Here is a 17,160-nt window from a genome sequence, read left to right on the forward strand (position 1 = left end):
TTTTACATGTTTTCTGAACAATTGAGTTATACATAAGTAAACAACCAAAAATATTGTTCAAGAAGTACAAGGAATGCAGTGATGAGAAAAGGAAACTGTTGAAAAATGCTCATTAAAGTTGGATGGAACAGAGAGACTAGAAGTAAAGGCTACTGATATTTATTTTGAACTTCCAGGCTTGCTATAAACTAGCTTCTTCATTTCTGAAATGGAAGGCCCCATGATTGATAATTATAACTTTAATTTTTAAAAATATGAAATAAAAACATTTAGAAATATTAAGCTTTACTTCATCACTTTTACTTACGTATCTTTGAACCACCTTAAAAACTAATTCTTAAAAGAATACTGAAATTTTTTAAAGCCAAAAAAAGAGAATGTTATTTAAGAATTAATAATTGAATGTACGTTGACTCTTCAGTGGTCTTTCTCTGTTCCATGTTTTCTCTGGATGATAGATTATAGGATTCCTTATCATCTCCCCTCCTGGCTGTGTCAAGTATTTTAATTTTAGTTTAATTTTAGTTTAAAGTTAAATATGGTGGTAACTTGATTTATTCTCTATCATTTTATTAGCCAGATATTAGAAATTGGAAGATAAATATTAAATTATGACACCATAGTAGAAAATCTTGCACACATTTAAAACCAAAGACCATGAATTTTTCATGTTTCTCCTCATTCCTTCTTCTATAGGCATAGCAAAGATCCTATGAGAAATCAGTTAGAGATATATTCAGGGATTGTTGACTGCAACCATTTCCCAATATGGCTTCAGGTCACTGGAAGAGAAAAGTATTTTCTTCCCTCTGGAGTCAGGGACCAAGTTACAGATGGGTGATAAAACCCATTATATGTTTTAACAGTGTTTGGTATTGAACTGACTCTTTACAAATCATTCCTATAATTGCTCAAAAAATAGTTTTCTTCCCTCCTAAAAACTCTAGATATTTTTAAGCATTACCATCTTTAGTAATTTCCAGCACAGCGATGATTATGGTTCCATGAACTTTGGCTTTTTGTACCTGATATTTAACACTCCCAAAGGCCAAGCCTTGGCCCTACTCCATTACTAAGCGTCATTTGCTTATGGCCACATTTTCTCCTAAAACATGGCAGCTGATTTTTTTTCCTCCTTACTTTGAAACCATTGCTCCAAGAATTTCAAGTGGAGAATCACTTGGGAATTTAAAGGAGTGAGCTATTGATCCTTCAGAAAAAATTAACATCTTACCTGTTTCTCTAGCATCCAAATATAATTTTCTTTTTCTCAGTGTGTGATTTGTGGGCTAGTAGATCACTTAATCTCTGGTTTTTAGGTGCTTAAATTGTGAAAAGTGACGGTGATGCCTTCCTAATTGATTTTGTTATTATAATAGAGCTCACAATTTGACTTTGCTTTTTATTGCTTAGCAGATCTCATATGAGTTCTCCTCATTCAGTTCTCGGCTAAAATAGCAAATCTCCCCAAACAGTACTTTGGTCCACTATATCAGTTTTTCTAAGAAATACTTCAGTATGCTCTAAATCTACAGTTACAGTAAGTGGCATTGGCTAGTGATTTGATTTGAGAATTGAGACTATGGTCTGGATGTACTCTTTATGCATTAACACAGGTCAAACGGACAGGGACTGTATTTTAAGTCAGTAATGGAAGGCTGAAGGCTGTCTTAAACCAATCATATCAGTTTTACCCATGACTGATTGATCCCTAGGGGCAGAGCCCTGTAAGCATTTCTCTTACATGAATGGACTCTGTAGAGCCTGGAGTTTCATTCATAAAATGGAGACTGAAAGGAAATACACACACACACACACACACACACACACACTCACACACACACTCTTACTCTCTGGAATGTCCATTTATACAGAGCTGAAGGGTATAGTGTTCCATCAGCTGCTGCTTTTGCCGGTTGACTGGAAGTAATGATTTAATGCTCATTGGTCCTGCCTGCATGTAACCTGACACTATTTATGGCCTTGCAGTGTTCCTAATGTATAGTGAATGAGAAGACAACATTCTCAAATCAGAAACATAAACAGGAACTGGTGGGTCTGAATTCCATTCAGATATGTCATTTCAGCCACACAGTGTTTGTCTAACTTGGATTTTACAGGCAGGAAAGGGGGAAGGGAGGGATAATCTGCTTGTGAGTTGAACGAGCATGAAAAAAGGGAATTAGAACGGGGAGGGGGGTGTACTTTTTTAGTGTGGGATTTTTAGTTTCTTTTTAAAGAAAACAACCAGGATGCTTAGGCCCAGAACTGCTTATTGTGAGTGGGTGAGATGAGCATACAAATGTTTTCATATGTGCAACTAAGATTTGCAATTAAATGAGACAGTTTAAGGATGCGCATTTGGATTTCTCCCTCTGTGTGTGTGTTTCATAAATGTGAACAAGAGAGGGAAGATAAATATTTATTTTTTACAAGTATATATCTGAGTGTATATGTTTAGGTTTAGAATATTGTTATAGAATATTTTACACTTAAAGGATCTCTATACTTAAGTGATTTAACTATTTAATAGTTTAGAGAAAAGGGAGACTTTTTATTTCATAAAATATTTTTACCTAACATAGGCATAACTTAATTGAAATCTTTTCAAGGAATTTTTTTCAGATTAAGTAGATTATTGTTTTTATCATGTGTGTACATGTGTGTGTAAATTTTCTATTTAATTGCTTCTAATACACTCTTGAAAATTTTACAAAGGTAGCTATTCAAAAACACATGTGAAAAACAAAACAAGGCAAAACTGAAAGAATGACACGCGTAAGTCATTATGATTTATTTACTATTCTCTTAAGTTTAGAAAAGTATCTTTGAACATTCCATTCTGCTAACCCTTCTTTTCAGTGTGTGGGCCCTCACAGTTCACTGTTTTCATCCACATGTTTTTGTTATTCTTAGCATTAAAAAATAAAACCACCCACTTGCTATGACACTGGAAACATTATACTGAATCCTGGACCTGGTACCTCTTTACTACTAATGTCATTTTGAGCATGTTTTGTTACCTCTTTTGTCCTCAGTTTCCTCATTCATGGAAAGGGGAAAATAATTCCTATACCTTTTGTGTTTTTGTAAGGATTAAATATGACTATGTTTGTAAAATTGCTAATATAGTGTTAGGGGTCCAGGCAATTAGAATAAGGATTTCTGTTGATATGATTTTATCTTAACTTCTAGAGATTTCCTCAGACTGTTGCTAGTTCTTGAATGAGGTACCACTGTTATTTCTAATATTTATAAATACACTTTGGTGCTAAAGGATAAGACAAAACAAGAGAGATATTCTTATGTTAAAACAATCATATTGTGCATGGCCAACAAGATAGTGTACAATTATGCTGTTTCTGACGTAGTGAAACAATCATACTGAACTTACTGCTAGTGTTATTCATGTTCAAAGCAAGTAGACTAAATCATCTGAATATTGAGGTGATCCAAGGAGAAATGAGTGAGAGGACAAAGCAATTCATGATTTATTTGTTTCAAATTGTGTAGGTTCCAGAAAGGGAACAATTCAGTTTTGAAGCTCATCATGAAAAATTCCCCCACTTCAGAATTTTTTTTGTGGCCCGTTTTGGCAACTAATGGCATCTTTTCTCATATATTTTTTTAAACTTCCGTTAATTGTCAGAGTGCAATAATATCTAATAAGTAGTCAAAGTTAAAATTGTGCTTATTTTGTGCAATTGTGTTTCCTATCATTTCACCTTTATTTTCAACTCTAGCTTACTGAAACCTTCACAGGCTTGTAAAACTTGTAAAACTGTGAGCCAGCTAGATCATAATAAGCTAATCCTCTTTGAATGTGGTGGTTATTTGTGTAGGATACTGTCCCCTGCAAAAAAAAAAAAAAGCAAAAAAACCCAGATGCTTACAAGAGAAGTTTGTGGTTTCTTAGGTAAAATTCTATGCTGTTATTTTAGGTTATGTAGCCTTTAAGTTTTAAAAGCATCTGAATGCAGATAACTGTGTTACTTTTTTTTTCTTTTTTAAGGTTTTGCAAGCACTATTCTAGGCATACAAAGACTGACATAGTTCTCTTTCTGTCCTCAAAGTCTGTCAACAGTAGATTCAGTACATCTGATCTGTGGCAAAAGAAGTATCTCTGCACATTTTACATTACTTATATTCACAGTTTACTAAAAATCCTAATGACAGAGCTCCCATCTAAGTGTGAATGAAGTAATACCAAATGCATCACTCTCTTAAGATTTCAGCCACCTCCAGCTTTTCTGCCTTCTTCACATGAGTTTCAGTGACTGAGTTGTTATATTCGCATAGAGCTTTTGTGACTGACAACGGGTAGATCTTATAAAACTTGACTTAAAGCCTTCACACTTGAATTCAGACATATTAATACCGGGCCTTATTTTTTAGCGTTAATTACTTTCAGGTTTGTTCTATAAATAGATTTGGGTGTAAAAAAAAATCCTCAGGTTAGCATCCTTTTTAGAACACTTTATAAAATATATTTTCTTGATTAGCAACACGAAATCTCTTCACGTGGCAAGTGGAAATGCAGAGTACAAGGATGCTACACTAGTATGTATGTGAAGACCTGTGCATTTAAATACATCGTTATGAACCTCATTTATTTATGCACTCTGGAAAACCTTTGGATTTTAAACATTAAACTGAGTTTGCCAGGAAATGAGAAGAAACAACAAACTTAAGTTTAAGAAAGACAAAACTTAGGCAAGATCTGTCATAATGCTCTTCTTTCTTGAATGAGATTGATTCCTTTAGTTCTTGGTACAGCTCAGTATTTGTTTAGATGATAAATAAATGTCTTTGAAAACTTGTTTAAACTCCTGTGTTTACAATGAAATACACACACACAAACACATTTCTCACCAAGTACCTGTTAATTTCAGATGTATGTTGACACACACATTTTGGCCCTGGAGTTTTAATTTCCACCATCATCATTATACCATAAACAAGTTTAGGTAGACTTGATCTTGTTACATCACCTCCTCAAGGAGTTAGTTAAGTGTGTAATCAATCCATCTCTGCAGTGCACACTCACATGAAAGCAAAATCACATTAAAATACAACATCGAACTTATTTCTATTTTACTGGGATTTCTCATTTACTCTCAGAGATTTGAATGCTTAATTAAGTTATCACACTGATTGTTTCTCCAGGAATTTAACTAGAAGCATCAAATGAAAGCAAGGTGCTTTTTCCCTCTTATTTAGAGTTTACAATCTGAAGTGTTTTCAGCTTTGTACACTATTTGATAACAAACAATTTCAGCAGATTATAGGGATGTCTCATACAACTGTGGCAAATAGTTTCTCTCTGATCCGGCCTGTTACAGCTCCTAGAAACTTTAGGCAGACCATGCCTTGAAGAAGAAACTTCATCCTGTACTATGGGGTAACGCATATGCAAATCAGAAAGGTGCCTAGCAAATTCAAAACTGCACTTTGTGGGCAGACCTTTGGTAAAGCTTTCCAAATCAGTATTATGTTTCCCAATACAGTTTTTTTGGTTTTTTTTGTTTTTTTAACTTATTTATTTATTTATTTATTTATTTATTTATTTATTTATTTGGCTGTGTTGGGTCTTCGTTTCTGTGCAAGGGCTTTCCCTAGTTGTGGCAAGCGGGGTCCACTCTTCATCGCTGTGCGCGGGCCTCTCAGTATCGCGGCCTCTCTCTTGTTGCGGAGCACAGGCTCCAGACGCGCAGGCTCAGTAGTTGTGGCTCACGGGCCTAGTTGCTCCGTGGCATGTGGGATCTTCCCAGACCAGGGCTCGAACCCGTGTCCCCTGCATTGGCAGGGGGATTCTCAACCACTGCGCCACCAGGGAAGCCCCCAATACAGTTTTAAAATGCAAGTCAAGAAACAGCTTTTTAGTTTCATACTTGCTTATCTTAATTTAAAGGAAATTTTAACTGCGTTACTAAAGGTGAAGACTAATCAAATCAGGTAGTTTAGTGTGTTAGTTTACTTCTTCTTAACTTCCGCCACAGTGACTATGGCTAGCGCATTAAAATGACAACAGTGTTTTGCTGCTTTGAATTTTTGCAGCATATTAGATCAGCTTTCATCACCATGAACTCATCTGTGACAAATTATAGGCAGTTTAGTTTCTGCAAGCTGATTTGGCCCCGTCCTAAGGTCATGCTGAAGAGCTCTTTGATCCATAAGTTTCCAAATAATAAAAAAAATCCTTTACCCTAAATTAAATATACATAATTCAATTTACAGATTGAATTTAAAACTTTTTAGACTAAAGCCATTTAGCATCAAATATCAGGGAGTAATACTGTAAAAAGAAGCTCAAAAGAGGTACCTCCAAATATTTTGAAAATATAATGGAGCTTCTCACTTAAACCTTATAAATCATAAATTTATAATGAATTTAAAATCAATTTATTTGAAATATCATAGGTTAATAGATTTATGAAGAATACTACTGAGTAAGTACACGAATAAGCAATGTCAACCATCTCAATAGATACATGATTTAAGAATAGCAAATTAAGTTACAAAAATAATTTTGATATGTAATTATTTCTAGTTTTAAGTACGGTGACTCACACAGTTTAAATACTTGTGAGGTTCACTTAAAAATAGATTCTGTTAATAATAAGTACCTTATATTGAATCCTTAGTGTTAGCAGAAAGTGGGCAGAATGTTGCCCGTGGCTTACTCCATACGGTCTTCCAAAAACCCTTTGAAGGAAATCACTGTTATTCCCATTTTACAGATGTGGAGGTTGAGAGTTAAGAGGTGTTAAATAACTAACAAAATGTTATACTCCCATAAAATATCAGAACTGAGATTCAAAACCAGGTCTCTTAGATGACAAGGTGAATGTTTGTAATCACTGCTGTACTAATGATCCTAAGATTATAATTATGGATGCATATTAAGACAGTGTAAATATGCTGTCATCTTAACGTTTGTGAATAGGATAAACTGCAGCTTATTATTGTCACTGAATTATGTAAGTTTTATTTCATGGATAAACATAAACGAATACGTATGAAATGCCTCCGTTCCCTGCCACAAAACATTTCCCTTTGAAGTCGCCACTTAGCTAGTTTGGATCTGAGTTGAGCATTTAGCAAAAGTTAAAATGTAATGCCAAACTTCATTGGTTGGATTTTTTATTAGATAAGGTAGAAATGAAAGCAGCAGGCAATTTAATTAGCAGTAATTTTTCTGGGCAAGTCATTACTTTGATGAACTTCAGAGCAATGTTTATGGCTCCTAATTAACCATGTTAGTCATTTGATTGAATAATCACTTTGGAAATGTTTCTACAATTTGATTAGAGTCTGACCCACTCTGATGGTCATAAATTAACTGATATCGCTTTAGGATAACATGACTTTGGTTACTTTAGGGGAATAAACTTCTCCTAGCCATATTTTTTTCAGGCTTCTCTGGACCATATAGAGGACACCGATTTTAAAGATAGACTGGACTTAAACAATGCTGGCCAAGTGTCTCAATTTCAAGAGCTATATGTTAATTTTATTTACTCTGGGGGGTAATAAATAGTATTAAGAACTGGCATAATCACAAATATATTCTCATGTATGCATTTTTTTCTAAATTGCTGTTCAGTTCTTTTTTGTTTAGAACTTAGACCACAAGTTGAGCCTTTGGAAATGTAATGGAGGTTCCGGCATTAGCCATATTTTATGTCATGAATTTATGATGAATTTTAAATCAGGATACTTTAAATATCATAGAATAATAAGTAGAATTTATGAAGAATATTACAGAGTAAGTACAACAAAAACCAATAAATCAGCTAGTTCAATAGATGAGTATTAGTGAAATTATCCATCAAATCCTATCTTTGATGTCAAATGTCTAGTTTTCCAGGATTATGATTATTTCGTATGATGTTAGGGCACTTTTATAAGCCGACCCTTCAACTTTGAATAGTGGGTTTCTCAGAAACGCTTGCATTTTCTTTCTTCCGCTTTTTCTCCCCCTTTGGGGAGGAAACTACATTTAGTCACACTTAATATATAATAGAGTTTAACCTATACATTTCCTAGCTGCCTCCAGAGCCAGCCAGCTGTTTTTACAGCCACACTCCAGCTGGGCAGCAGTCAGTAAAAGTATTTTGTGGCAGGGTGTCAACATTGGTACAACAAAATGCTTGCCTCTAAGCAGCTGGGGAGCTGATGGCAGAGTCATTAACACTCTCCCTTCCAGGCCCAGCTGCATGAGGGAACTTACGCCTTGGTAATAAATCAAAATAACATTAAAAATTAACTTGAAGTACCATTGGTTAAAGAGTTGGGATAAAATGCATCGCTAATCATTTGGTAACCCAGAAGATCAACTCCACTGCAACCCTATTGTAAGCACTGATATCAGAAAGCAAGGTTTAACCCTGTAGGGTCAGAATTATACACTACATAATACTTTATATAAAGAAGGCGCAGTGTAATAAAGTGTTTGAAAATGAGTTTTACACTATTTTCGGCTTGTAAGCTATTGATTGCTACATACTTTTCAATATTACTGCTATTAGGGATCGCCATTAAGCTATTTTTGACTAAAACCACATAAGATAAGCTTTTTTCTGTGAAATAATATCTCATATTTTGGTTGATATTTATCACTAGAAAAAATTTTAGAACATCAGGTAGACTTCAAAAATGGAACATTCCAGACCAAGAAAGAATGACATCTGGGCTAAATAGTGCTCATTATCTATTACAGCATGAAAGTCTATAGATGGATAGTTAAAGAGAGATAAGGGCCTTTGGATTCCCATTCATTTAAATGTTATTATTACTTGTTCAGAAGTTAAGTGCTTACTACAAGTGGTGGAAAGGAAGATATATTCTTATATTAAATAGCACACTTGTCATATATATTTTATACATTTATTTTTGTACACGTTGTTTTAAAAACTTAAGTAATACATACAGAAGATAGCATCAACTTAATCACATGTGTATATATTCCTGTGGAACCTATATATGTTGTATGTGGGGTTGGGCCCAGGTTTTTGGTACCTAAAACTTATAAAATTTGGGGAACCCTCTGAAAGAAAAAGAAAATGAAATGACATATACAAAATTAGGCATAGGATTTCAGTAGGGCTCTTGCAAGTAGAGGGTCTTGAGGTTGAAACTTCACTGTCTTCACCATGAATAGACCTCTGGTTATGTGAGTGAACTTCTATATTCAGAGTTAAATAACTAGGGACGGTAATAGACTCAGATAACATCTCACCCAACCCTTTGTTTTATATATAAACTTAGACACAAAATGGCTTATCTAAAGTCATGTAGCTTTATTAGTAGTAAATGAAAGACTTGAATTTTAATCTTTTGTCTCTTAATCTATATATCTTTCCTTTTCTCCATATCTAAAGCTACTAAACACATTAGATACACAGCCGTCACTATGACTCAAGTTTAACCATTAACCAAGTTTATTGCCTCAGGGATGAGTTAACTTGGTCACACAGGCAAGGCCTCACTCTTAAGGTAACAATGGTGTTTGCTATGAAGTTGTTGGCTTTCTCTTTTATAGCCTCACTGGTTTTGAATCTGACCTGTGGGCTTAACAAAATGAAAAGCCAGTCATGTTTCTATCTGAAGAAAAAATAGCAGTCACCTTAATAGGCTGGAGTAATTTTAAGAGATAGAACAATTTCGTCTTCTCATAATAATTTCTAGCCAGTGTTCATGAAATAAACTATGAATGAGTCTTTTATTGATCTTTGCTTTGGAGGACATTGAGTATACAAAGTTATTCCATACATGTCCTGAAATATTTTTTAACTCATGACACTGTTTGAGGGCACAATCACATTTATGCAGGGTTGCTGGTAGAGCCACCTTTACTTTAGTAAGGTTGGTGTGGGTAAAACTTTGAATTCACCTGCCTGTTCAGGAGAAACAGTATTCACCATGATATGCTTCTCAACCTTACGTTTCTTGTGTGGGCCCTGCCTGAAATGTTAACTATGTGTTGACAAGTTCCCCTCAAGAGACTCGTGTCAGTTTCTGTTACTTTCCTTTCTGCACTCTGTCCACTGATAACAGCACATTTTCAGCTCCAGACATCTTTGACCGATGTTGTTTCCTCTTGCAGAAGTGCCTAGCTGCCACTCCATTTATATGAGGCAAGAAGGCTTCCTGGCTCATCCCAGCAGAACAGAAGTTAAGTTTTCCACTATTGAAATTCTTGTAAATACCTGTCAACAGAATTGGACATCCTAAGGATGCTGTCAGATTATCATTATATTACATGGGAAAAATCACTTATGTCCACTAAACCATTATTTTAAAACTTTTCTTTTTAAAGTAAAAGGAAGATTTTTCAGGTCATGATCTCTTATATTTGGTTGTTAGCATGAGTCATGTGCATATAAACAGCTGAAAAGTGGACTTCTCTGTTCTTTTTTGCCAAGAACTACATCCTTTTGAAAGAGAACATGTGCTTTTATAAGATCACCTTACCTTACTGCTTTCTACTGAAATGTATCTTTGAGGAATTTTCAGTTTTGCTTTAGAGACCTAAGTCATTGTTTTGAAATAAAGCACCGTTGATTTAAATACATTCACCTTTAAATATCCTAGATTTTACATTTTGGGACAAGTAATTGTTAAGAATGGACTTTCACATAAGAGACTTAGAAAAGGAGTTTCTGTTGTGGATGTATTATGGTAACCGTGGGGGGAAAGTTTTGTTCTAATGGGCACGATACCTGCAGAGTAATGAATGAAAGTGATTTTATCTCGGTAGACTCCCCTTTAAAGTATTTCCGGAATTATGTGCATGGTCCTTGATGTCAACACTATGTATCTTCAGTGAATGACTTACATCCATCCTTCTAGGTTGAGTCCAATATTGGTTGTTTTGTTTAAATAACATTAATAGAAGTAAATCCCCATGTTTAAAGGATAGTATTATGAGATGGTAAATCCAGAAAATAGGAGACCAAAAATTTTGCACAAATGCAATGTAATTATTTTTGCTATTTTTAGTATTATGTACCTACCACAGAGACCAATACTTTCGAGAAAAAGAACTGTGACTAAACTATGGGAAGTTTCTTCCTGGTGATGAAAGATAACAGCAATTAAATGAAGGTCCCACAGTCAAGGATATCTGGGGGAGAAAATCATTGTGAAAAGCTGTCAATTTATTTTGCATTTTTCCTATGGACTTAGTTATGTTACAGCAAAAAAGGAAAGTTTTTTTTTTACTGCCTTGGCTATTGAAGATGAAAACATGAGAAGGTTAACCTGGCTAAATATTTCTCCAAAGAAGTAAGGGGGTAAACCGTACCTGTTTCAGTTCATCAGGGTCATAATGCAAGGTACATGGCAGTAATTCACTCTGATTTCCCTCTCATCTGGTTGAATAACAAAATTTGGAAGAAAATGGAAAAGGAAATGATTCGTTATACATCCCAGGTTTGCCAGTGTTTACGTAAGCTCTATGCTTCTGTTAGTAATAATATAAATTGCTAACTCTCATGTATTACCATGTGCTAGGCAGTGTTCTAAAGTTGCATATACTAAATCATTTAATCCTCACAACAACCCTATAAGGTAGATGCTTTATTATCATTCCCATTTTATAGATGAGGAGACTGAGGCACAGAGGTTAAGTAATGTGTCCAAGGTCACGGAGTGGAAAAGTAGAAGAGTCCTTTTCTACCTCCATTTTTGCATTAATGGTTATATTTTGATTTATTTGTGAGTGTTATTTCTGTCATGAATAAATGTATTTCATTTACCCCCCCACAGGCTGCATGTTTGAAAAGGGCCCCAGGCAGTTTTATGATGACACCTGTGTTGTCCCAGAGAAATTCGATGGTAGGTTTTTCATTGTGTATCAAGTTTTGATTTCTGTAAGAGGGCGTGGAGAGATCACCTTCGCCTCTCCTGAAAGCAGTCAACATCGCTACTTAATGATTTTTATGCCCATCACTTACGATGCACTCAAGTCTCGCTAAACTTTGCCTCTTATAAATTCCCTTTCCTTTGCCCATTAAGAAGCTTTTTTCTTTTGTCCTATGAGAGATCCCATTTTTAGAGTTAGACAGAGTATCATTCTTGCTGAGCTTTATGTAGAATAAGAGGGCCCTTTCCATTGCCCGGCTGAGAACATGCAGCTTGTTGCTCGAGATTTATTGAAAGCTGATCCCGTAATTAACAAAGCAGAGGAGAAGGCATGCTACTGTGGATGCATGGATGACTAATGCAGGCTCTTGCCCTTTATTGTTCATGAAAAGATGCGTTATGGAACACAGGAACAATACAGCTGCCCATTTAGTTAGTGATTGTGAGTCCTCCTTTTTTGTTTTTTCCCTGGGAAGATGTTCATTACTAATGTGACATTACTTTGTAATTGCTTCAGATGGAGTTAGGAAAGCATCACCCTTTTAATATCACTTGCTGTGGCAATGAAAATGAAAATATCACCCCCCCACACGTTAGAAAGGGGTGTCAAGTTAGAATCCTCTTTTCTTAACAAACGTGGCAGCAGTCAGCATCTACACAGAGGCTTGGGTAAAAAGTGAACAGTTGATTGACTTAGTGGTTCTTCAGAGTGGTCTCCATATTTCCTGCTTTGATTGTTTAACAGGAAACGAGCAGGGGCCCTCTGATTAGCTGATTGCACAAACTTTGGGGATCATGGCTGTAATGACCTGGTAGCTCTCAGGAGTTTTTAATTGTCATTATTTAAACAGCAAAGTGTATGTGCAGATTGCTCCTCAGTCTCTAATTAGTTGCTTGAAGTCTACTGTGTTCCCCAGGCTTTCGCTACAGGTAGACTTTTCAGAAGGGGTGATATAAGTCTTGGGAAGATCTGTTTCCTTAGCCTCCCTTTAAATTGCTAAATTCATGCCAAGGTCACAGGGTTAAACTCCAATACAGATCACTTTTTCAGCCTTACTCTATAATAGATGTTAGTTTTAACCTTCGAGTTTCAGAGGTGTGATCTGTGTTATTTTATTCAGCATCATTCGCAGAGCATCAAAATCCTTAAAATCCAGCTTTTTCTCTTGAGATAAAGCATAAAGTCTACTTTTTGGCATGACCTTCATCAGTTTCTTTCATTCTTAGTGAGCTTAACATTTTAAGAAATCTCGATAATTAGTATGGGCATGTAAGGAAGGAAAATAGCCCAAAACTGTAGACAGGATTATGATATAATCTAACAGGGCAAAGTCGAAGTCACTTACATGTTTGAGGAAGCTGACTGTCTTGATTATTTTTTCCCTTTGGCTTTTAAATACTCCTCAATTTTATACTAAGAAAATATTTTTGGGAAGATAGTATTGGGCTTACGTTTTATAAGGAATAGAGAACAAAAGAAAGAAGAACAAAGGGTTATTTTTTCATTGTACAAGGCCAGTGTATGATCAGTCACATTTATAGGCAGAAGCAATCTAAAGGTTAGAAAATCTGACAGTGTTTCACTCTATCTGCATAATTGCTCAGTTACCCCCATGAAAATTTCTAAATCTCAGAAGGAAAAACTGAGATAAATAAACCTGTCATTGAAATCAGTATGAAGAGACACTTCTATATTTTATAGCTTAGACCAAAACAACATAACGATTTTTAGCAGCTGTTGAGTGAATAATTTTATTTTGGTTTAGGTTTTTAAAGTGTTCTTTCTGTAATTATTTTAAGAGGTGTATTTCTGTCTCTTGACCAAAGGAAATTTTTAAAAAGCTTGTGATTTGGTCTGGTTTGTAATTCACACTTAATGTCAGAAGATCGGCTCGAATATATTCCGTCTGAATTGTTTCTTTAGTGAAGGAGAGAAATTCATGCATTAATATTAAGTGATATGCTTGTAGAGCCCTAGACATTCAATCCCCAATGTGACTAATTCCACATATTTTTGAGACAGTTTGCTGGAGATAGAAGTAAATAATCAGTAGTCATGAAACTGAGTTGTGGTTTTTTTTTTTGGTTTGCTTGTTTTTTGGTAAAATCAAAATATCTGGCCAGATATTCCAAAGAATTGGAAACTAACACCTTTGCTACTGTAATCTATTTAATAGAGTTTTTTACACTTTGTATGAATAACAAATAAATGTAGCACAAACAAACCTTTCTTGTTTAAAAATATAGATAACAGAAAACTCTGGTGTATTCTTTTTTGTGTGTGTGTATATACATTATAAAATAGGACTTTTAGAAAAAGAATAGCAAGCTAAACTCAAATAAGTGCAATACAAACAAGAGAAAAGGAAAAATGAGAGAATTTTCATTTGCTGCCAGTTGAGAAAGCAGAGTGCCAGTGAAGGTGTGGAAGAAAGATGGTATACCGGTAATCCAGTATGCCCTGAATTACCCATGACATTGTCCTAGTTTTTACGTAACTCACAGAGTCTAAGATGCTGTTAACTTTGCTTTGAAGTATTTGCATTAAAATTTTCACTAGTTTGTCATGTGCAGGTCAATGAGGTATTTACAAATTGCAAAATTTAATTTGTGCAAATAAAATGCACAGAGCTTAAAATTGATTACTCCCTCTGCATTGTTACTTAGAGCAGTAAGTAATAGCATTAACAATGAAGGAAAGAAGTATGATCGGATACTATAGTTTTTAAAATAGTATCTAAAGAAAAAAAAGTTGTACAGCATTTTTATAAGTAAATGACATCCATGGATTTATTCTGCCCTTTGTGCATTTATAGTAACCTTTATATATACAGTTGTGTGTAAATTTGTAGATTCCTGGGTTATATTCACGCTTTTGCCTATTTTAAATCCCTATTTAATGGTAACAGTATATTTCATAGAAACCCTTAAATTGGTTGTGGTGTAACCATTTTAGTGATTGGTTTAATATAAATTTTATGTAAATATCATTGCTAATCATAGAAACTTAAAATGTGTTTAATTTAGGAGATATAAAACAAGAGCCAGGAATGTATCGGGAAGGACCCACGTACCAGCGGCGGGGATCACTTCAGCTCTGGCAGTTTTTGGTAGCTCTTCTGGACGACCCTTCAAATTCCCATTTCATTGCCTGGACTGGGAGAGGCATGGAATTTAAATTGATTGAGCCTGAAGAGGTGAGTTTAGTAGATTCTAGTTAGGAAGATCAGATATGTTCTAATATAAAGAAACATATACTTGATTAATATGCCAAAAAAGTATTTTTTAATTTTAAAACTATAGGGAAACATTTTGAATTAAAAGGTGGGCCAAAAAAAAAATAAGCAGGGATATATTTAAAATAAGACGTGAATATGTTGCAGGCTTCTTCCAGTTGAATACCATCCTACAGGAATTGAAGGAAATCAACCAGATTATTAGCATAATCCTTTATTCAAGAGAGCAGGGCTTGGGAAGTCTCTAAAGGTGCATCTAAGTTGGGCATGTTTGATGGTCTTTGAGGAAGAGAGGAGATGTCTATCAAAGTTCAACTAGTTTTGGGTATGGAGGAATTGTTCTTGAGAATTAGCAGTTATTATTTGGACAATCTTGATTTTTGTGAAGAGGGTTAGAGAGGAACATTTAGAGAACAAAGTCATGTGTAAGAGGGTGTAGGGGAGACACAGCTGTGGGCGATAAAGGCACACAAGGGCCACAGTGGGAAATTCTCACTCCTTAAGTGTTTCTTAGGAGACACAGACCTATACGACCATTGTTTTCCTTTGATTATTGGTGACGTCTGTTTTGAATCAGCTGGGCTGTGTACGCTCCTTTGGAAGGTAGGAATAAAGTTTAAAATGTCACCATAATACCTAAGAAGACTGGATAGAGATAATACAGGTAAATGGAACACCTTTCATTCTGTTCAGCTGTCTTACTTACTCCAACGCTCCCCCATGCACATACCAATGGAGTGTTTTCCTGAAAAACCTCTCAGTTCAACTTTTATTCTTCCCAGGGCTAACTTTAGGCTTAAGCCTACTATTTTTTTTTGGTTGCGGCCCATGGGATCTTTGTTGAGGCATGGAGGATCTTTTCATTACGGGGCGGTCTCTTCGTTGCCGTGCTCGGGCTTCTCTCTAGTTGTGGCATGCAGGTTTTCTCTCTCTCGTTGAGGTGCGTGAGCTCAGTAGTTGTGGCACACGGGCTTAGTTGCCCCACGGCATGTGGGATCTTAGTTCCCCAACCAGGGATCGAACCCGCGTCCCCTTCATTGGCAGGCAGATTCCTTACCACTGGACCACCGGGGAGGTCCCAAGCCTACTATTATTATTACAACATAACCTACTGAATAGCATTTTGGACCTCAAAAGAAAGGTGACTTTTATATGAAATGTTTGTGTCTTATTAAAGATGCTTTCTCTGCTACTGTTAAAATTGACTTCAGTTTACGTTAGCTGAGAAGGCGATGGAAGACTTTTAGCTAACATGCCTATGACTGATCATATTGGCTATAGGATCTGAACACCTCAGAAAAGTCAAAAAATTCAGAGAGATATCCAGCTATTTTTTAACTCAAAGTGATTAGTTTCACGTAGACTAGACATCTACAAGCTAGACTAGGCTAATGGGCCTATACATCTTGCATTTTCTGCTCTATGAGACCATGTATATTTAATCATAATCAGATAACGTGTCCTAATTTGATATCCAGAAGATAAGGTGACATTACTTATTAAGATTTAAGAGATTATCCGATTCGAATATGTATTAAATAAAGTATGAAATCAGAGGAGATGGTTAGCACAATTAAGTGTACTCCGGGTTACATCAATACGCTGGTAGCATTCGAGGGCTCAAGTTAAATCAGAAATTCAAAGTATCCATTATTGAGTATAGGCTAAATGTTTGGGTGTTTGAATTTTGTACTGCATCTAAAACTTAATTTGGCTGTCAAAAGAAATTCGTTTTTTATGTAGGTGTACTTAAATGATGTAAGTGAAAGAACCGCAAAAATGTGAAGCACTAAAAATTGAGACTAGAAACACTTAACGTAAAGTAATTTGAAAGCCCTTTAACATGATGGGAATGTGTGCTCTTTACCTCATGAAAGATGTTAATAATCTCTGCAAGAGTTGGTTCATGCTCGAACTGAGGACATTCAACAGGGATTTATATCAATTACTTCCGTCCATCTGTGATTAAAATAAAGCGAGCAGAAACAGAATTTTTATTTTTGCCATCTATCTGTTAAGATAGGGGAAATGACTGAATTATGTCAGTGATTATTGA

General features: G+C 35.4%; 1 protein-coding gene across 7 annotated transcripts in view; it reads left to right on the forward strand.

Annotated features, from left to right (window-relative positions):
- ETV1 (ETS variant transcription factor 1) overlaps window positions 1-17,160 on the forward strand; it is a 95,159-nt gene that overhangs the window by 66,793 nt on the left and 11,206 nt on the right. For all 7 annotated transcript variants that reach the window (XM_068550580.1, XM_068550581.1, XM_068550582.1 and 4 more), the window contains 3 exons: window positions 10,109-10,175; window positions 11,771-11,841; window positions 14,896-15,065. In XM_068550580.1, coding sequence (XP_068406681.1) covers window positions 10,109-10,175; window positions 11,771-11,841; window positions 14,896-15,065 — 308 coding nt within the window. The remainder of the gene's footprint in view (window positions 1-10,108; window positions 10,176-11,770; window positions 11,842-14,895; window positions 15,066-17,160) is intronic.

The sequence above is a fragment of the Eschrichtius robustus genome, chromosome 8, assembly GCF_028021215.1.
Source record: "Eschrichtius robustus isolate mEscRob2 chromosome 8, mEscRob2.pri, whole genome shotgun sequence".
In the NCBI taxonomy this organism is placed as follows: domain Eukaryota; kingdom Metazoa; phylum Chordata; class Mammalia; order Artiodactyla; family Eschrichtiidae; genus Eschrichtius; species Eschrichtius robustus.